Source organism: Maniola hyperantus, chromosome 17 (genome assembly GCF_902806685.2).
Source record: "Maniola hyperantus chromosome 17, iAphHyp1.2, whole genome shotgun sequence".
NCBI lineage: Eukaryota > Metazoa > Arthropoda > Insecta > Lepidoptera > Nymphalidae > Maniola > Maniola hyperantus.
The window spans coordinates 12,382,284-12,404,675 of NC_048552.1; the positions used below are offsets into that span (position 1 = coordinate 12,382,284).

The 22,392-nt window shown below is 39.6% G+C and overlaps 1 protein-coding gene across 1 annotated transcript in view; it reads left to right on the plus strand.

Annotated features, from left to right (window-relative positions):
• Positions 1 to 22,392, plus strand: part of LOC117990274 (adipokinetic hormone/corazonin-related peptide receptor variant I-like) — a 36,213-nt gene that overhangs the window by 1,536 nt on the left and 12,285 nt on the right. The window contains exons 2-4 of the mRNA XM_034977738.2: positions 1,409 to 1,530; positions 8,498 to 8,603; positions 12,456 to 12,660. Of these exons, the coding sequence (XP_034833629.1) occupies positions 1,409 to 1,530; positions 8,498 to 8,603; positions 12,456 to 12,660 (433 nt within the window). The remainder of the gene's footprint in view (positions 1 to 1,408; positions 1,531 to 8,497; positions 8,604 to 12,455; positions 12,661 to 22,392) is intronic.

Genomic DNA, 22,392 nt, shown 5'->3' on the forward strand with positions numbered 1-22,392 from the left:
AGGAAAAACAGATAGATTACAATAACACATCAAATTACAAATTAAAAGTGACACAGAATACTGATCTGCGGGGTGATTTTAAAAAGGAGGTGGGCATTAATGTTATTTTAAATCATTTTGATTCAATAAAATCACTTATTTTCTTCACAATTATTTCAAAAGTGATTTTTAGGGTTCCGTACCTCAAAAGGAAAAACGGAACCCTTATAGGATCACTTTGTTGTCTGTCTGTCTGTCAAGAAACCTTCAGGGTACTTCCCGTTGACCTAGAATCATGAAATTTGGCAGGTAGGTAGATCTTATAGCTGATATTTGCGGAAAAATCTGAAAACCGTGAATTTAGGGTTAGATCACACAAAAAAAAATTGTGGTCATGAACTAATAATTAGTATTGTCAACTTTCGAAGTGAGATAACTATATCAAGTGAGGTATCATATGAAAGGTCTTCATTTGTACATTCTAAAACAGATTTTTATTTATTTTTATGCATCATAGTTTTTGAATGATCGTGCAAAATGTCGAAAAAATACGAATGTAGTACAGAACCCTCATTGCGCGAGCCTGACACGCACTTGGCCGGTTTTTTTACGGAAAGTGATAATTTTATACCTATGTATTTCAATTTTTGCAATTACTTATCTACAACTTTATCGTTTACTACATTTTAACTAGGTAGTTGTGATCTAACATAGATCAATAGCGCTGATATTTCAAAAGTTTTTTTTTCACGGAAAGAGAGTTTTCACATATTATTTTGAAATCGTTTTCTACATCAATTTAACTAAGTAGAGATGTTTTCCTTTCTAACACGAAGCGATGCAAGTGTTCTCGCTCGCACACTCTTTAGGGCTTTAGGGAAATTTAAAAATAAAGCGGGATTTAAATGCACTCATTTTCTAACTTTGTGAGATTTTTCTCCGTTATTTTTCACAGATACTATTACTATTAAATATTAAATATTAAATATTAAAAATATATTACTATTAAAAGTAATTTTGGCAAGTAACTTTTCGATAACAGGTAGATTGATTAATTAATTATTAATTGCAGCCGTAAGCAAACACGAATTTTAAATTGACGATAATAAATTATCTACAATATTATGTATATGTATATTATGTGAAGTTCAAAGTTTTTGAATGTAAGATGAAACGAATCACGCAGGGCTTATAATTTCACGCCTGTTTGCGAATAATTAAAATTATGTTCGACTAAATTTTCATCTAATTTTAATAAACGGTATCTTTAATTATTTATTTTATAACTAGACTAGCGACGCGCCCTGGCTTCAGTTCGCATGGGTGTTTAGAGTTGTAATTTTATCACGAAACAAAAAAATATAACTAATCGTCTGTCTGTCTGCTTACTTTTCATTTAACCTTTAGTAAATAAATGTGGTTGTTGCAGATCGGTTGGAAGTACACGAACGCGTGGCTGGTCGGCAACCTGCTGTGCAAGGTGCTGCTCGTGATGCGAGCATTCGGCCTCTACCTGTCCTCCAACGTGCTCGTCTGCATCTCCATAGATAGGTGATAACACTTTTTTTCTTGGTGGTCATTTTGAAATATTGATTACAGTACGCGGTCGAAAGTATACATCGACATTTAGAAGGAGATAGCGGATTTGTAGAGCGTTGTCTCTGTCGTTGAGGCCGACAAAACGTCATACGAGTGATAGAGACAACGCTCTACAAAGCCAAAATGTCATTCTAAAGGCCGATGTACATTACTTACTGCCACGTAATGTAGTTGTTGTCATAGAGACAATATACACATTCTGTGAAAATTTCAACTCTCTACCTAACGGTTCACGAGATACGCCTGCTGGGCTGATAGACAGACAGATGGACGGACAGCGGAGGCTTAGCTATTGGCACCCTTCGGGTACCGAACCCTCAAAAATACGCGTCGAATTGAGAACCTCCACCTTTTGAAGTTGTTAAAAATACAAAACGAATTGCTTAATCGATTTCGCACTGCATAGGTGAGTTAAGTGTGAAATCGTTTCTAAGCTTGCTCAACTTGCTGAAGTGGAACTTTTAATGGCGTCTGCACTGAAAAGTATTTTGTAAAGTATTCTATCTATCCAACTTTGAAGTTTAGTTAGCTAACTTGAGAATTCTTGCGCCTTGGCAGTTAAAGGATAAAGTGCAACTATTCAAGTTAGCCAACGTGATAATAATATGAGAAGGCTGCCTTTCAGATTGAAGCACATAGGAATTAGGTATTCTAAGTACGACTAGGTCTGACGCGGAGTGGAGCGAAGTGTAGCTGAGACACAGCGCCTTTTTTAGGAATCCGTATCTCCAGAGAAAAAAGGAACCTTTGTTTTGTCGTTGTATGTCTGTCTGTCTGTCGTGTCTGTCAAGACCAGTCAAGAGAATCAAAACGTTATAGGGTACCTACTTCGTGTTGACCTAGAATCATGAAAACGTGAATTTTTGAACATCACAAAGAAAGTGTTATTTGTGATGTTTTTGTTTTCTTTAACGATGGTACGAAACCCTTTGTGTGCGAGTCCAACTCGAACTTAAGCGGTTTTTGATCCCCGTGGATTTAGTTTTTTAATCCCGGAACGTGCCGGAACTCTTTTTAGGGTTCCGTACCTCAAAAGGAAAAACGGAACCCTTATAGGATCACTTTGTTGTCTGTCTGTCTGTCTGTCTGTCTGTCTGTCTGTCTGTCCGTCTGTCTGTCAAGAAACCTACAGGGTACTTCCCGTTGACCTAGAATCATGAAATTTGGCAGGTAAGTAGATCTTATAGCTGATATTTGGGGACAAATCTGAAAACCGTGAATTAGGGTTAGATCACACAAAAAAAATTAAATTGTGGTCATGAACTAATTAGTATTTTCAACTTTCAAAGTGAGTGACTATATCAAGTGGGGTAATATGAAAGGTCTTCACCTGTACATTCTAAAACAGATTTTTATTTATTTTTATGCATCATAGTTTTTGAATTATCGTGCAAAATGTCGACAAAATACGACTGTAGTACGGAACCCTCATTGCGCGAGCCTGACTCGCACTTGGCCGGTTTTTTTTCAGAATGAAAAGTTACCAATTGTCGTTTCCGGGATGCAAGCTATCTAAAGTACCGCGTCAAAATCAGTAGGGACTACTAGGGAGTGATCAATTTCTATTGTCAAAGCGTTAGAACAATAGGTATCACATGACTGACCAAATCAAGACTCAAAAGTAGCTACGAGTATGTATGTCCATTGTTAACTTTAGTATAGAGATCGGTTTACCTTTGATCCCAAACGCGAGCAGTGGACATTTCATCAAACCACACGACTGGGAGTTGATCTCGGTTAAATTGCTCTATTGAACGAATTCCGGCCACAGCACGAAATCAATAGAGACTACGACTAGCAGCGATGGGCATAATCTTTATTTAAAAAAATTAATCGCTAAATGTGTTACTGACTGCAAATCTCGGGAACAGCTGAACCGATTTCGCTAATTCTTTTTTATAATATTCCTTGAAGTACGAGGATGGTTCTTACGGAGAGAAAAATTTAAAAATTGTAAAAAAATTAAAGAATCTCCTGTTGGGCGGTACGAAGTTCGCCGGGTCAGCTAGTTGCTAATAAAATCATTTTCATTTGGTGAAATAATTGTTTTTAGACACTTTTATTCATTCATTCAACTTTGAAGACTCCTCTGTATTGTTACCTCGATGATGATCATCATACCACCAACCCATTGCTGGCTCTCTATTGGTCTTCTCTGAGAATGAGAAGGGTTTGGCAGTTGGCCATAGGCCACCACGCTGGCCAAGTGCAGATTGGGCAGACCTTGGGCAGACATCGCTATAAAGGTTGTCAAAACATGGCCTTATGTCGTTCTATTTCAGTCTATGTTTACGGTTGTTTTGTCTTGTTGAAGTTGAAAAAGAGAAGAAACATTGTTTGTATTCAACTAGGTACTTAGTCTGTGGTATACAAAGAAATATTCTTTTATATCTAAATTAAAAGTAAAAAAAACAACATTAAATTAAAATTATTATTGTATTACTGATCCGTCCAGTAGTTTGAGCCGTGCATTGATTGATTAGTCAGGCAGTCAGTCACGTTTTCCTAAGGTGAACCGTACTTTTGACATGACAGTGGTCCTTAGTCTATCAATATTTATATTATTATATTTTTGACCAAGAGGTCCAGTACTTTGGCAGAGGGAAACGTTGTGTGTATAGCCCTCTTTAGGGGTAGAGCCGCGTTGCTATTTGAAGATACTGAACGAATGCCAAGATTCCATAATAATGTATTGTGTGATGTTTGGATAGACCTATAAATACTCGGATGAAATGTTTGAATTGTTTCTATCAGAAGGTCATTATGTTGGTACCTATAGTACCTACAGATTACAGCCCGCTGTATACAGAAAATAATTACAATAGGAAAATCAACATTCAACCCTACTATTCAATATCATTTCATAACTAGCTTATGTCCGCGACTTCCACCGCGTGGACTAGACAAAATTCAAACCCCTATTTTACCCCCTTAGTTGTCGAATTTCCAAAAATCCCTTCGCGGATGTAGACGTAGACGTCATCTATCTACATGACTTTCAGCCCGATCCGTCCAGACGTGTGAGCTGTGCGTTGATGGGTCAGTCAGTCAGTGAGTCTGTCAGTTTTTGCTTTTATATATTTAGATTTAAATAGGTTTATCAATTTGTACTAAAATTTCACTTTTATAGGTAGGTAGGTATATATTTTTGTGAAAGTAGAATCGCACAAATGAAATGATTCACTTTTAAAAACGATTAACTCTTCGTCGAAGTCAACAATGAGGTGGGAATAGTGGCTTAGCTGTTTTTAAAAGACGTGACGTCAGCATTTTTACTAATGGCGTCACCGCATTGTTACTTTTTTAACTCTATAAATAGCCATTCTATTCAATATTTTTGTAGGTAGGTATTTTTCAAAAACAAAGACCAGTGAAATGAAAACCAAACGAAATATATTATTGCTATAGTTGAGCCATTATGAACGTGCGAACTGTGTCATAAATCATTACGATCAGGTTGCGAGAATGCCGCAGAAGCGTTATCGATAAGACGATGGCGTACGGACGCAGGTAGCTGGGGCCTTATCGCCCCATCGTTAGGTGTTACCGACTATCGATAGATCCTTTCTCCTTTTTACTGTTAAGGCGTTTGTGCACTCATCCGTATTCGGTTCGTATCCGTGAATCATTGAAGTATCCGTCATGCAAATACATACGTACATTCGATTCGTATTTTTTGACGAATCCGTGAAATTACGGACGAGTGCACAAACGCCCTTACACACAACACTAAAACATCTGAATGAGTTAAAATGAGACAGATTTATGTGAGTTATATAGCTCTGTCTCATTTGTATTTTGTATTTATTTCGATTTAGACTCATTACAAGCGCTTACGAAAGTCATCGGCATAGAACAATACAATAATAAAATGATTGTACAAAATATGGCATATTATAATCTAGATAATACTAGTTAAAGATGGTAAAAATCATAATTATCATATCATTATTAATCATAATCATTTTAACTAAGTAACGATTGAGCGTCTCTGAGTACGGTAAATGTTCTCGTACATAAATATTTAACTAATGAAACAGATCTCGAGGTAAAACCACAGACTCCAACAAAATCAAATCTTTCTCAAAGGATTTAAAACAGATTTGTGGAAGCTTCGAGTCTGAATCGAGTTATATTATAAACGCTAGAAATAGTTCAAAGACGTTCGCGATAAATAAGGAAACTGGTAAACTCTGGTGCAGACAGGAGATTGAAGAAAATTGGTGTTTATTTAGAGTTTGACGAACATTTGCTACTTAATAGGGTTCCGTACTAAGACTGGGGGCACACGATGCGTTGCGGCGCGGCACCGCAAAGATTTCACCGTATCAGCGGGCACACGAGCGGTGCGGCGCCGGCGCCGCAACGTTGTTATGTCGCAGCGGCGCCGTAGCAGCGTTGGACAGTGTCCTTCCTTGTGACGCATAAACAACTGAGCGGTGCCGCTCCGACGTCGCAACGCATTCACCCCTCCCCGCCTCGTCTCGGTGGTTGCAAGTCCGGTGCGGCGCCGGAGCGCATCGTGTGACATGCAACAGATATTTCTTTAGACGAAGCGACACCGCTTTGGCGCCGCACCGCCGCCGCAACGCATCGTGTGCCCCTGCTCTAAGGGTGGTAAAGGGGCGGTATTACTAAGTCTTCGCTTTCCGTCCATCTGTCTGTCAGCGGGCTGTACCTATCTCATGAACCGTGTGAAATATTCACAGTGTATTTTTATTGGCGCTTTAACAACGAATAATAAAAAAACAAAATAGCGAATTTCAAAATGGCCGGCAGGTCAGGCCAGCATGCTGATTCGCTAACTCAGTGTCCAACGATAAAATAGCTGCCGAGCTCATTTGCCATTGTGTGGTTTTACATTGCTGCTTCACTGACTGATATCAGAATGATTTTTAGTAGCAAACCTTCAATGGATTATAAAAAAATGTCAAATGAGGCAATCATTCATCGTTGAACATTGAGTTAGCGAATCACCAATACATATTCCGTGTTGACTCGTGGTTGCCGAAAATTATTGTGTCGAAAGCTATGAAAAATAGAAGAAAAACACAAAATAGAAGCGGAGCGCCTCTTGGCCCTTTCTGCCTTAATAGCCACGGAGCGGCGGCTACTAAGGCAGAAAGGGCCAAGAGGCGCAAATATGAGAATATAGAAAATAGTTTCATATTTGTGCCTTTTGGGGTGGAGACCATGGGTTCGTGGGGCGAGGATGCTAGATCCTTTTTTAAGGACCTTTCATCCCGTCTCGCGGAATCCACGGGGGACCGGAGGGCTGGCAGTTACCTCGGTCAGCATATTAGTCTGGCCATTCAACGAGGTAACGCTGCCAGCGTTCCCAGCACCCTGCCTCGTTGCGGTGGTTTAGATGATATTTTCGATTTGTAATTTTTATGTTCTAGAATAAGTTTGGTATTTTTGTTTTTTGTATTTTCATTTGCATTAAAAGTTTAGTTTATTAATTAAAAAAAATAATAATAAAAAAAATAGAATAACACTATTTTTGTGTTCTATAAAATTATTGTAACCTTGAATGTGTATTTTGACCGGACTATATTATAATTTATAGGTAACCCGTAGTGTTAAATAAGCTTAACTGACTTCTATCGGATATACTTTGGAGAGTGTACTCAGGAACTTCACAATCCTGTTCCTCCTCCACCGTTCCACATCACACATGAGTAGATATTCCTACCTACACGTTCTACCACAGAACAATGGGAAACCGTAAGCGTTGGCATCCTTGAATAGGTACATGTGATCGACAGCCAATATCGCACGAAACAACAATTCGAACCGCTTACATTGGAACGCTCTTACGACATCCGTGTTTCATATACAGCATAACACCTGTGATAGCCTAGTGGTTAGGACGTCCGCCTTCTAATCGGAGGTCGGGGGTTCGATCCCGGGCATGCACCGCTAACTTTTCGGAGTTATGTGCGTTTTAAGTAATTAAATGTCACTTGCTTAAACGGTGAAGGAAAACATCGTGAGGAAACCTGCATACCTGAGAGTTCTCCATAATGTTTTCAAATGTGTGTGAAGTCTACCAATCCGCACATAGCAAGCGTGGTAGATTATGACCAAAACCCTTTTCACTCTGAGAGGAGACCCGTGCTCTGTAGTGAGCCGGTGATGGGTTGATCATGATGATGACGTGTAACCTGAGCTGAGTACCAATACAAGAGTGAATAGGCATCTTTTAGGCAAGCGCGTTTCAATGAATCGCACGCGACAGATCGATATGGCAACACGGGGTGGGGACTCCCGCACAGCCCCCGCTCTATCCCGATGCGGGACAGTGCAGGTGGCATCCAGATGTGCGGAGCGTGCTCCCGCCTCATACCCCGATTGCCATCTCGACCTGTCGCGTACTCTACCTACCAATGTACTAGGACAAGATAGTATTCAGTACTAAACGGTTAATTGCGTGAACTGGTATATTTTCCATGCAATTACCCGTTTATTGCTGACTGCATCAGTTGTTGCGCTCATGGCGATCTCATTGTATTTAATTGTTAGCTAGCTATGCATATATACAGGGTGTAACCAGAACGCTAGCAAAAACAAAGACAGGTGATAGTTCTGATGATTACTGATATACCACAAAAAAAGCGAAAAAAAAAACCTGTATTTTAAAACAGGATTTTCTATATATAAATTGCTTGTATGTGATTTTAAAAAAGGTACCACTAAGAGAACGAGATTTCGTTGCTAAGGTTTTAGAGTTATAATCAGATGTTAACATGCTCTCCGAGAAACGAAAAGGCCATACTTGGATCTCCAAAGTCGGTCACCCATCCAGTTACCGACTTGGGTCAACGTTGCTTAACGATCGCAATCGATTGATATGCGTTGTCAGAACTAGGCCACAATTCCCTCCCAAGAAGTTAACTATATCAACACTTGTTCGCAGGTTCTTCGCAGTGCTGTACCCGTTGAAGCTGTCCGTAGCGCGGAGGAGGAGTAAGCAGATGCTGTACGCTGCGTGGGCCACCGCTCTAGCGTGCAGCTTGCCCCAGGTCAGTAATGGACAACCCTCAACCTCCCGTGGCCCCGCCAACCTCTCGGTTATATGGGCCGAATCGCGGGAGGGCACCCGTTCGGTACTTGCTCTTGTCGTTTTTCCGGGGCGCCAATTCTTGACTCCCTACAAATTATTTTGTCTCTTCCTTGTCCCTTATGCTCACTCTCCCGCCTTGGAGGCCAGACGTCACTAGCACAGCTAAGATCCCAGCTGCTGCTCCTCCGTGGTGCTGGCCTGGCACCTGTACGCTCCGAGCTGCTTCGTCTCTTATGCCAATGGTGCGCAGATTCCCGTAGCCGGTTGTAGTTCCCCGCCGATGAGACGAGGTCCGTGTAGAAGACCGGCCCCGCTTCCCCGCGTACGATCCCATCCAACATCGTCACCCGCAAGTCCTCATAAAGGGGACACTCCCTCAGCACATGGTGCCTATCCTCGTCGCCAAAGCCGCACTCGCACGCCGGGCTCTCGCGCAACGTCATCCTATGCAGGCGCGCCCGGAAACAGCCGTGTCCGATGAGGATCTGTGAGGTCTCGTAGTCCGGCGCGACCCAGTAATGGACAGTGATACTTCATGATTATAATGAACTAGCTTATGCTCGCGACTTCGTCCGCGTGGACTTCACAAATTTCAACCCCCTATTTCGCGCCGTTAGGTGTTGAACTTTCAAAAATCCTTTCTTAGCGGATGCCTACATCATAATAGCTATCTGCATGCCAAATTTCAGCCATATGCGTCCAGAAGTTTGAGCTGTGCGTTGATAGCTCAGTCAGTCAGTGATTCACTTTTCGTTTTATATATTTAGACCAGATGATGCCCGCGACTTTGTCCGCGTGGAATTAGGTTTTTAAAAATCCCGTGGGAACTCTTTGATTTTCCGGGATAAAAAGCCTGTAGCAACTTTCGCTGTCCCAACTTTTTTCTTTTGATACAATGAATTAATGATCCTTAGACCTTAAATGAAACTGAGTCGATCGGCATCAAAAAAATTATCTCATTGATTTTTATGGCTCCCGCTTGATCAAAAAATTGACTATGCCAAAATGGTCTTAAAAAAATACTTCAAAGTTCCTAGACAGTTTCCCAGTATCTCCTATAGTGTTGTATTACCATACAGTTAAAAAAACACGTTGTAACTATATTAAGAAGATTAAGATCTGAGCGTAGATTACAAGAACTACGTGATAGCCAACAAAAAGTGGAACTTTATAATTTCTGCTTCCATTCAACTTATAATGAAGTTGTCAGTTCGCCATAAGTTGTAAACCCCAACTTTAACAGGAAACCGCCCGCCCTCAGGAGTCAGGGCGCCATGCTACTCTCTTTAATGGAGAAGTTTCATGTTGTTGATATCATATTTAACTCATTGTAATTTAGCGTTTAAACTATCGTGAGTGATTTCCATCCATAGGTATCCATTCTTCCATATCCATACTAATATTATAAATGCAAAAGTGTGTCTGTCTGCTGCTAGCTTTTCACGGCCCTATAATTTAACTGATTTTGATTAAATTTGGTAGGCCACTTTTTCGGGGATTTTAATCGGGGAGGGAACGCCCCGCACACACAGAGCACGGGTAACGTGCGACGGGCGACGACTGTACCTACCTAAAATTGTATTTGCAATGCCCTGACAGGGTCTCATGTATATTTAGCTTTAAGCACACACCATCAATTAAAGTACATCTTCTATATATAAAAATGAATCGCTAAATGTGTTGCTGATCGCAAATCTCAAAAACATCTGAACCGATTTCGCTAATTCTTTTTTTATAATATTCCTTGAAGTACGAGGATGGTTCTTACGGAGAGAAAAATTTAAAAAATTGCCTGAAAAATAATCGACTGTTAGGCGGTACGAAGTTCGCCGAGGCAGTCAGTAAATAAATAAATCTAATCTAATCTATAAACGTGCGGGTGTGCGGGGCGTCCCCCCGCCTCGTGCCATCTCGACCTGTCGCGTACTATACAGCTACCAGTCTACAATTTCGAGTGTAGTGTTCTCAGCTTGAGTACTCAACTTGAGCACTAATATAATAGGAATCCTAGGTATCTCAAGAGCTCAATACGGAATTTCAATAGATATGTATGTGTGTATGTATATAGATGTCATAATCCCCGAGTCAATTTAGGAGCTCACTTAGGTACAACGCCCACCGGCAGAGTGGAGTGAACATGGTACGGTGTTTTTCTGACTTGGGAGACATCTTGACCGAAAGAAACTCGTTCGTTATAAAAATACCGGCAAAGTGCGAGTCAAACTCGCGCACCGAGGTTTCCGTATTACAGTCGTATTTTTTGGACATTTTGCACGATAAATCAAAAACTATTATGCATAAAATTCAAATAAAAATCTGTTTCTGAATCTACAGGTAAAGCCCTTTCATAATAAATGATACCCCACTTAGTATAGTTAGTTATCTTACTTTGAAAATTGAAAATACTAATTATTTTATTCATGAACACATTTTTATTTGTGATGTAACCACAAATTCACACTTAGTATCACTTATTTCATTTCTTAAGCATTTTATTTCAATGTTAAAAATTTAGTAAACTTTAAAAGTAAAAGAAGAGAGATGACAACGGTTAATCATATCAGCAATACTTAAGTATTATATTATGTTCGTGAAAATTTAAAATTCTAGTTCTGATAAATTTAATCAAATAAAATATATAAAATGAAAAATTTATGAATTGAAATAAGTTTTGATAAGATTTCGCGGAATAAGTTCTAATCTGATAAATTCAAGTGAAAAATAAGTATATTTAAGACTTCACTTTTTACATTTATGGTGAAAAGAAAACTTCTTGTTTTCTCGCTAATCTAATAGAGATGTAGGGCTTATGGTCTTATGAAAACTTAGTACTTAAAAGTCTTTACTAAGTCTTTACATACTTTTTTTTTAAAGTTTCCAGCGTCCTCCGTTAGAGAAAGTATTTCAGAAAACAATAGGTAATAATAACATTTGAGAAGCTGGCAAGCAAAACGGTGTGGTTGCATAGGTTTTCACAATTTGATACAAAACTAAAAGTTAGATGAACACAGTGACAAGCAAACTATAACTAGATATGCTAGCAAACGTATGCTAGCAAATAAATTTATTAAACTTTGCCGTACATTATTCACTATTCCATATAATAAGTTTATGCTGGATTCGTTTTGCTTGGAAATGAGTTCAAGTTTGTATTCAATGATCGAAATCATGAACTTTTGGCTCAAGTTTAGCACAGTTTTAAGCTGTTTTGCTTGGAAATGTGTTCAGATTTATATTTCGTAACTCAAAAACGTCTCTATCAAACCAGTTTGTTGTGGGCTCTTCTCAGACCTGGGCGCGTTTGGAACACTCGCAGCTTTAGTTTTAACTTTAATTATTACCACTATATCTTACAAATCTAACAACTGACAATCAAAAAGAGAAAATTCCTACTGAAAACCAGCGCTGTACGTTTTTGTACATGTGCAAGACATATAACATTAATTATACTGAGTCGGGACCCTTTTTTTCGGGTTGTGCCACACATGACAGTTTATTCCGGCGCTTCTTCTGCTTGAGGTCTTTTGACTTTACTGCTCAAGTATTAGAGGCGCCGCGCCGGGATGATCTAACTAGGTCTGACTGGTAATGTGTGGCACAGCTTTAAAAAATAAACGTTTTTCTTTCTTCTTTCTAATTTATTACCTATTTTGAATAAGTTATTTGAGTTTTATTTGAATTTGAGTACATGCCTTTAACCGTACATATTGGTGAACCTGTACAAACGTTACTAATTAATGGACAGATCACAGACTGGTATAATAAACGGCAGTAACGTAACCTCTAACGCAAGTTATGTTTGTCCATCCAGAGCGCAGTGTTCAAAGTTATGCACCACCCCTACGTGGTCGGCTTCAAGCAGTGCGTGTCGTTCGACGCGTTCGCCAGCGCTCGCCTCGAGCTCGCGTACAACGTGTTCTGCCTGTGTGCGATGTACTTCGCGCCTCTGCTGATCATCACCGTGTGCTACGTGTGCATCTTCTGCGAGATACGACGCAGCAGCAACGACCTGGAGGGTGAGTTGTGCCGTGGACCAAAGATTTCTATTATTACATTATATCTACATCTACACTAATATTATAAAGAGGAAAACTTTGTTTGTTTGTTTGTTTGTTTGTTTGTTTGTTTGTTTGTTTGTTTGTTTGTTTGTACTGAATAGGCTCAAAAACTACTGGACCGATTTTAAAAATTCTTTCACCATTCGAAAGCTACATTATCCACGAGTAACATAGGCTATATTTTATTTTGGAAAAAAATAGGGTTCCGTAAGATATTTGGGACTAATATTATAAAGAGGAAAACTTTGTTTGTTTGTTTGTTTGTTTGTTTGTTTGTACTGAATAGGCTCAAAAACTACTGGACCGATTTTAAAAATTCTTTCACCATTCGAAAGCTACATTATCCACGAGTAACATAGGCTATATTTTATTTTGGAAAAAAATAGGGTTCCGTAAGATATTTGGGATTTTCGGACACAAGGTGTAAAAAATCAACCAGAAAAGTTACTTATTTTGCGTACGCTGCCTAAACTATAAAAGATAGAACCATAAAATGTTCTAATTAATTGTAGATCTTATAAATATCTACAAAAAAGTCCGCGACACACTATACCCATCTATGTCGAGTGAGGCACAGCAACCATTTTTTTATTTAAAAATCTTGAATTTTTTTTGGACTACATTTAAACGCGTTTATTTTACTCATGCTATTAATCCTTATCAAAATAAATGATTTCATCACTAAGAACAGTTTATGGAGATAATATTTGGTCTTTGAATGATTATATTATATAAAGAGGTAATGTCGTTAAGTTTGTTTGTAGGGGGTAATCTTTAGAACTACTGAACCGATTTTAAAAATTCTTTCACCAGTAGAAAGCTACATTATTCCTGAGTGACATAGGCTATACGGGATCTTTAAAAACCTAAATCTACGCGGGCGAAGCCGCGGGGATCAGCTAGTTTATAATATTTCTATATGTATGACGGCACCATCGTCTTAATTGTAAACAGTTTGCTCATTGAACATTGCGTCATCGTCTCCACCGTTGTTGTGAGACTATAAAATCGAACGAGCTGTGCGAAACGAGCCATTATTCGTGTGGCTCTTGCTGAGGGCACTTCCCAGTAGACACTGTATGTCGTACTGTAGGTTTTATTATTGTTGTTGTTATCTAATTAAGTTCCTATTGGTTGGACTAGTTGGGGTTGTAATAGTAAGTTGTAGGTAGTCTGGGACCGGTGTAGGGGATGGTGGAGCCGGTCTAGGTAGGGACTTAGGTAGGGTTTAGAATTAGCGGTCCTTAGTCAAAGAAGACGTTGGTGTCATGACTCATAATTAGTGAGGGTTGCTATTGTTATAGTCGAGGGTAGTTTGTGTTGTCCCTCGTAGTACGATACTATTGTTAGTGCGCCCACGAAGGCTCGGTTAATCTAAAATGTTGTAATCCTGACTTGCCCGTTTAATCATCATCATCATATTATGAAGGCGGCAGTCAGTTTGGCGTATACGTATTTTACGCGCAAAGTATCAATCAGTCTGACTGTACAGCGCGGAAATGCAGCCAGTATTCTTGGCACCATTCCACGTGGGCATGCTTAGCTTTAAGTTTTATTGTAACACTAGCTTATGCTCGCGACTTCGTCCGCGTGGACTACAAAATTTCAAACCCCTATTTCACCCCCTTAGCAGTTGAATTTTCAATAATCCTTATTCTAAGCGGATGCCTACATCATAATAGCCTATCTGCATGCCAAATTTCAGCCCGATCCGTCCAGTAGTTTGAGCTGTGCCTTAATAGATCAGTCAGTCAGTCAGTCACCTTTTCCTTTCATATATTTACAGATTTAAAAAAACAAAAAAGTTAAGCTAAGCTAATTCCCTCTTTGTGAATTGGGATACTTATTGGAAAACCATTTCATTTATGGCCTCGGTACCTATTTGCGTCGATCATTAACTTAATTAATTAATATCGAATCAGATTATTACGACCTACAGAATAATAATATATTTGAATGTCATTGCACTGTATCACAACAATTTTAGAAAAATTAATTAATTAATTTTATTATTAGATATCACTCGGCTTAGTCAGAGATATAATATACTTGTTATATATCTATATTATCTCTGGCTAATAGAAAATTTTCGTTTGATTAGGGATTTAGGGTTTACCTCTAATATAATATTACTAGCTTATGCTCGCGACTTGGTTCGCGTGGACTATACAAATTTCAAACCCCTATTTCACCCCTTTAGGGGTTGAATTTTCAAAAATCCTTTTTTAGCGGATGCCTAGGTCATAATAGCTGTCTGCATGCCAAATTTCAGCCCGATCCGTCCAGTAGTTTGAGCTGTGCGTTGATAGATCGGTCAGTCAGTCAGTCGGTCAGTAAGTCGGTCAGTCACATTTGCCTTTTATATATTTAGATAAAGCATACTTCATTCATTAATTCATTCATAAAGTATTTAGATACTTGGTATGTACCTACTAATGTTAGAAAGAGCTAAAAGTTAGTTTGTGAGTTTGTACCTAGGAGATAATCTCCGGAGCGCATAGTTTTTTAACATCTGCGTTTGTTTCCTGACTGGATATGTTGGCTTAAGGTCGTTTGTGCACTCATCCGTATTTGGTTCGTATCCGTGATTTTTCGATGTGGCCGTCACACAATACGTACTCCTTCGATTCGTATTTTTACGGAGTCCGTGATTTCACGGACGAGTGCACAAACACCTTGTCTTCCCATATTCATACAAATAAACTGTTTATTTCATTTCATTTCAACAAAGTTAGTTTTGCGGTTGATTCTTACCGTTTTACTTCTTCTGTAGTACGGGACCCTCAGCGCCCAAACCCGACTCGCATTTGACCGGTTTTCTATTTTTAGTTATTAAGCAATTTCCAAACAAGTGCGAGTAAAATAGTTTTGAATAGCATAATATTATTAGAATCGTATCTGGAATTTCTGAATAGCCGCAACCTTATAAGTTAGAAACTTATAAGGTTACATACGCTATAAGTTATAGCGTATGTTACTTATTATTCAAATGAGAATGAAACCACATGAGTAGATATGAAACTACGTTAGCATGGAGCTTGTGACGGAGAGTCTGTTAAGTTCGCCACAGACTGAATCTACCCACGGCCAAGCGGCACGCATGATTGATTATACGATAGAGAAGCTGCGTCACTTGGTAACACCCAAGATAATTGCATTTGCAGTCTCTGTTTGTTTCAATTCAAGCCTTGTTCAATCGTAATCTTAGTGTAGATATACTCATCTACAGTTTTATAAGTTCTTGAGAATAGGTTGTTTCCTTTATAGAGTGTAGAGGTAAGGAGCACGATCTCCATATGCATTGTCCGTTAAAATGTGCTAAATAATGGGTGGTGCTACATTAATTAGCTAATAATGATAATCAGTACCCTTACCAGTACCCTTATTAGAAATGCGAAAGTGTGTTTGTTTGTTGTTTTGTCCTTCAATCACGTCGCAACGGTGCAACAGATTGACGTGATTTTTTGCATGGGTTTAGATAAAGACTAGGGCGATTGTCTAAAACCTGCATCAATCATTATTACAATCTCAATTGTTCTGATTGGCTGAATTTGTGCGATTCTTGTTGCAACAATGCATTGTAGAAGATTGTAGCCAATAGTGAGCGAGCGTTAACCAATCAGAGATGATTGCGATCGTGACATTGTAGCTGTCATTCTCCCGCAATCGCGCAGCTGTAGAGTGACATATGCGACTTTTTGAAGGGAATGAAAAATAATGATTTATCCATGAAAGAAGAAAGACGTACCACTTGAACACCTTGGATGATAATTTCGTTAGCAGGTAATATTCCCTTTACTTTGGCTACATACTGCATAGTGAAGTAAAAGTGTTGAATGGCTGAATAACTTGCTAATGACTTCTGTATATGAATAGGTATTTAGTCTCTGGGTATTGCAAATTATATCAATGCAAATGCATATTATTGACTCCCTAGTTGGTCTAGTTTCACGAGGAAGGTTTATAGATGGAGTCATCATCATGATCAACCCATCGCCGGCTCATTACAGAGCACGGGTCTCCTCTCAGAGTGAGAAGGGTTTTGACCATAGTCTACCACGCTGGCCATGTGCGGATTGGTAGATTTCACACATCTTTGAGAACATTATGGAGAATTCTCAGGCATGCAGGTTTCCTCACGATGTTTTCCTTCACCGTTAAAGCAAGTGATATTTAATTAATTCAAACGCACATAACTCTGAAAAGTTAGAGGTGCGTACCCGAGATCGAACTCCCGACCTCCTCCGGTTAGAAGGCGGACGTCCTAACCACTAGGCTACCACAGCTTACTCTCTGAACATAATCCCATAGAAATGACGAAGACAAAAAACCGACAAGTGCGAGTCGGTAGTTGCCTGAGAGTTCTCCATAATGTTCTCATTTTTTTTTTTTATTAGTTATGTTTTTTTTTTTTTAATACAATAAAACTTAAAGCTAGCCTTATCTAATTACTATATAAATCATGACCGCGTGGAATGGTGCCAAGAATACTGGCTGCATTTCCGCGCTGGACAGCTAGGCTGATCCGCTGCGCAAAAAATGAGCCAGCCCTTCTGTCACCAGTTGAGGCTATTAATCGCGGTGAAATGTCTCGTAAAAAATTTTTAGCACTAAGACTCCATGGCCCCAGGGTCTCCACGGCAAACGGCACAAAAATGTAACTCTCTATAAGAGAGGCATACTTGCGCCGCTTGCCGTTTTCAGCTGTTTCTGCTGCGGCTCCCGGTCTTGATGCTGTCTTCCTGATATGACACGGGGCCAATGTGTCAACGCAAGTTGCGTCCCACATTAGCGCCCGTCCCCGTTCCCAGGGAACCAGCGTCAATCCATCAGGTCTCTTGCCATCATCCCGACTAATCCCTGCCGGCTCAATGAGCGCAGGAATATTTATGGTGGCAAGAGCTCTTTTAATTGTATCGTTAAGAGAGCCATGCCTAAACAGCCTACCGGAGCTCCTTTGGCAAGAGAGTCCGTGGATTCCAAATTTATCAACCTCTTTTCCACACGGACATCTGTGCTGATGGCACAGTGGTGTTCCCAATCTGAGACCTAGAGCCACACGAAAACTTTCGTTATCTAAAAGTGTGCCGAGATTTTTTGATGGCAAGGCATGCAGCCAATACCCAGATTCCTTTTCGGATAATGCTAGAAGCCTGGCACGATCTCTGTCACTTGTAAGATTTTGAACCAAATTCGTATGTGTCAGTTGAACCAATGGCAAATCCCAAAGTTTTTGTGTAGTACGTTCCTTCGGGATGTCGACATTGGGACATCTGACCTTCCAACTCTCTAGGGCCTCTGTGGCATAGGTCAATGATGAATTGGATTTGAGAATTTGAGAGCTAAGCTCTTTTATACTATGCACAGAGGACAGAAAAGCCGGAAGAGCTACACTGGAAATTTTCCTCACGCCGATGCCACCGTACTTGACCGGTAAAGTTGCTTGGTTCCAGGAGTGCTCATCAAAAGTTAAATTTAGAATTTGTTCTAGTGTACTTTTAAGGGTGGCATCCATGTTATCGAGTAGTCCATGAAATTTCCAAATTGGGCTCGCGCGGAGAATGTAAATTAATTTAGGTACAAAAAGGCAATATTTTAGGATCGAAAATGCAATGTGAGAATTTAGAGTGCCCAATTTGTCGGTATTAGCCGAAAATGTTCTGACTTTTTGATCCAAGAGTGGTTGTATGGATTCATTATAAAGAGGAGCACCGAGAAGGCAAAGTGAACGTTTATCAAGTATTTTAATATTAGGTGAAATTTCATTGAATAATTCAGAGGCCAATAGAATTCTTTCTTGCGACAGTTTTTCTGTAAAAAACAATTCGCATTTCGAAAAATTAAGTTCTAAACCAATTTTCCCAAACTGTTGCTTAATATGATTAAGATCTTTTAGAACGTCATCCACGTTGCCCCCAATGGTTCCATCATCAAGATACCATATGTTAAATTTAGATGTTAAATTTGAGATATGGTTATGGATCCCTAAGCTGAACAGGGCCGGACCTAAAGGATCCCCCTGCTGAACGCCTACAGAAGACTTAATATCGCTATCTCCAAAGAATAATTTAGAAGCAGAGCTGTAACATTGCCAAACATATGGGTAAATTTCAGGAAGTTGCGTTGAGACTTCTGTCAGCAAAGTTGCCCTGTCCAAAAAATTAAATTAAAAGAAATAAAAATGTTCTCAAAGGTGTGTGAAGTCTACCAATTCGCACATGGCCAGCGTGGTATACTATGGCCAAAAACCCCTTCTCACTCTGAGAGGTGACACGTGCTCTGTAATGAGCCGGCGATGGGTTGATCATGATGGTGATAATGTTCAGGGAGAGTCCTAAAGGAACTTCTCTCCATGGATAGAGTGTAATCAAGAACCTTTCATGTTTTAATTTTATTACAATTCATTTTCATTTCCCTACTTTCAAAGAAGGATTCAAAGAAAAATTTCTCATACACTGCGTCAAAGGAAGCTAGTTAAGTAGAATTCCTGTTTAAATGGACTCGGCTAAATTGCTGTTCCAGTTGGCTGTGTGACGGGATATATGAATATGAATCGCATTAAAAACCGGTGAAGTGCGAGTCGAACTCACACACAAGGGATTCCGTATCGAATCAACAAGTATCGTACAAGATTAAGTAATTTTTGTTTATTTTTAATTTGCATGGCGCGGCCATTTTGAAATTCGGTATCTTGGTTTTTTATTGTTTGTTGTTGTATTATTATTTATGGTTGTGGTGACGATAGAAATACACACTTTGGTAAAATGTCAACTTTCTACTTACCTTCTGTTCATGAGATACAGTCCGCTGACAGACAGACGGACGGACGGACGAATAGACCCTAAAAAAGGTTATTAAAACCCTTTGACTTTCACTCTTTCAGTCCTCTCCCTGATTGTAGATAGTTGAGACTGGCAAATGTCTACTCATAACGGCTCGTTCACACTGATACATCCGATTTTTAGCAGGAACTTTTTGGAGGATCCGATTTAGTGGCATCGGTATTCCAATGCACGCGTTCACACAAGCATACGATTTTAGGATCCGATAAAATACCAGATCTTGTTAAAGGTAAACGGACATAACTGCTCTGCCAAAAATGGCGAACATGAACCAAAAAATAGCTTCAGTATAAGTATATAAATATTTGATTCAAAATGAATGTTAAAAATAAGTGTAAATCGCCTTTTTCTTTCATTGTATAAAAATTATTGAAAAGTAATTAATTTGCCATAATGTGTGTATATGTGTGTGTGTGTGTGTCTGTGTGCGAGGAAGCCGTGATAGCCTAGTGGTTATAACGTCCGCCTACGTCTAGGAAGACGGGAGGTCGGGGGTTCGATCCTGGGCACGTAACTCTAACTTTTCGGAACTAAGCAATTAAATATATCACTTGCTTTAACGGTGAAGGAAAATATCTTGAGGAAACCTGTGTGTGGCGGGCGTGGGCCGGGAGACCACCGGCGCCGACGACGCTGGATGTGGTTGTTCCCGTTAGTCACACTCTGAACTTTGACTCATCAGAAAAATGAAATTCCTCTTGTGTCACATAGGTAGGAAGAGGAATTTTTTGGGTTTGGGTTTGTGACTCAATGGGAACAACTCGCTGCTGTGGATGGCCATGTGGACACAACTAACCAACTAACTAACTAACTAGAGGAATGTGCAGTGCTCAGACAAGCCGCCAAGCGCTTACGAGCACAAATAAATCATTCAACATTATAATCTTTTGTTTTTTCGTGGAAAAATAAAATAAAAAATAAATAAAAATAGAAACATGATGTACGTAAATATACATTTTATTGACTAATTAGGTAGTCTTAGATGATATTAAATAATTTACAGCAAAAAAAAAAATGTGAACACACTTCGGTTTTGCAGGATCCGATAACAACTAGATCCTACAAATTTTGACCCTGTGTGAACAGGGGGCTTTACTCGTTGCTCGAGGTTCACAGATGATTAGAATTCAGAGAGTGCAAGAAACCGTCAACAAACGAATTCCACTTGAGACTTTATTAATATTAGCCTTACAAAAGGTTCACAAGATTGGACGCTTCAAAAATATATATTTTATTTGGTAAGGTATTTATTAAAATACAGCCTTTGATAGTATTAAGATTAATAAGATTAGTATTAAATTTGGCAAATTTTATCAAAACTATGTACACGTTTGTCAGGAATATCATATTGCATGCTAATAGGCAGAATTTGGCTGTACCTTTTTGTGTTGTAACATCTCCACTGTTTACCCAGATTCGCAATAAAGAAATTTGAATTTGAAAAAAAAAAATTTGATAATCTAGCAGCTGCACGCAAAAAGTGTGAAATTTATGCATGAAAACTAGAAGTCAAACCTAAATATTCGCTTTGGTATGGAGTATGGAGTATGGAGTAACCTTTAGTATATAGTACTTTGGTGTCTGTTGGATACCTAAGTAGGTACCTTTTGACAAGCTCCCTGGCGCAGTGGTGAGCGCTGTGGTCCTGTTAGTGGGAGGTCCCGGTTTCGATTCTCGGCAGGGGCTTGGAATTTTATAATTTATCTGGTCTGGTGGGAGGTTACCACCCTAACGACAAATCCGTGCCGCCAAGCGATTTAGCGTTCCGGTACGATGCCATGTAGAAACCAAAGGGCTTATTAAAACTGTCATAGGTACTCTACCTATTTACGGTTCATGAGATACAGCCTAAGCTATAAGCTGTGATAGCCTAGTGGTTAGGACGTCCGCCTTCTAATCGGAGGTCGGGGGTTCGATCCCGGGCACGCACCTCTAACTTTGCGGAGTTATGTGCGTTTTTAAGTAATTAAATATCACTTGCTTTAACGGTGAAGGAAAACATCGTGAGGAAACCTGCATGCCTGAGAGTTCTCCATAATGTTCTCAAAGGTGTGCGAAGTCTACCAATCCGCACATGGCCAGCGTGGTAGACTATGGCCATAGCCCTTCTCACTCTGAGAGGAGATCCGTGCTCTGTAGTGAGCCGGTGATGGGTTGATCAAGAGATACAGGCTGCTTACAGAGAGACGGATGGATGGTGGAGGCTTAGGTTTACGGAACTCTAAAAACTACAGAAAGATTAATTATTGTTTCTTAGAAAAAATATAGGAATTTCAATTCATATTCATAATATTAAGTGGGTACTCTTGTATAGTTAGTCTTTAGCATAATACCTATTTAGAACTCTATTAAACTTGCTCTTTGAAAGAAAAACTTAAAGAAATGGGTGATTCATCGAAATAGCACTTAAACTTGTTCGCCTGTTATTATATTAGAAAAGATTATTTATTACTATGTATTATACAAATTCAAAGTCGCTCAGCGAGCTATGGAGAGGGCTATGTTAGGAGTTTCCTTGAGGGACAAGATCCGAAATGAGGAGATCCGCAGGAGAACCAAGGTCACTGACATAGCCCAAACTATTAGCAAGCTGAAGTGGTTGTGGGCAGGTCATGCCTGTCGTAGAGGCGATGGCCGTTGGAGCCGGAAAGTCCTTGAGTGGAGACCGCGTTTAAGCAAGCGTAGTGTGGGACGCCCTCCAGCACGATGGACCGACGATATAAAGAGGCTGGCGGGAAGTGGCTGGATGAGGAAGGCTGAGGACCGGGTGTGGTGGCGCTCTTTAGGGAAGGCCTATATCCAACAGTGGACGTCCACAGGCTGATGATGATGATTTATTACTAGCTGA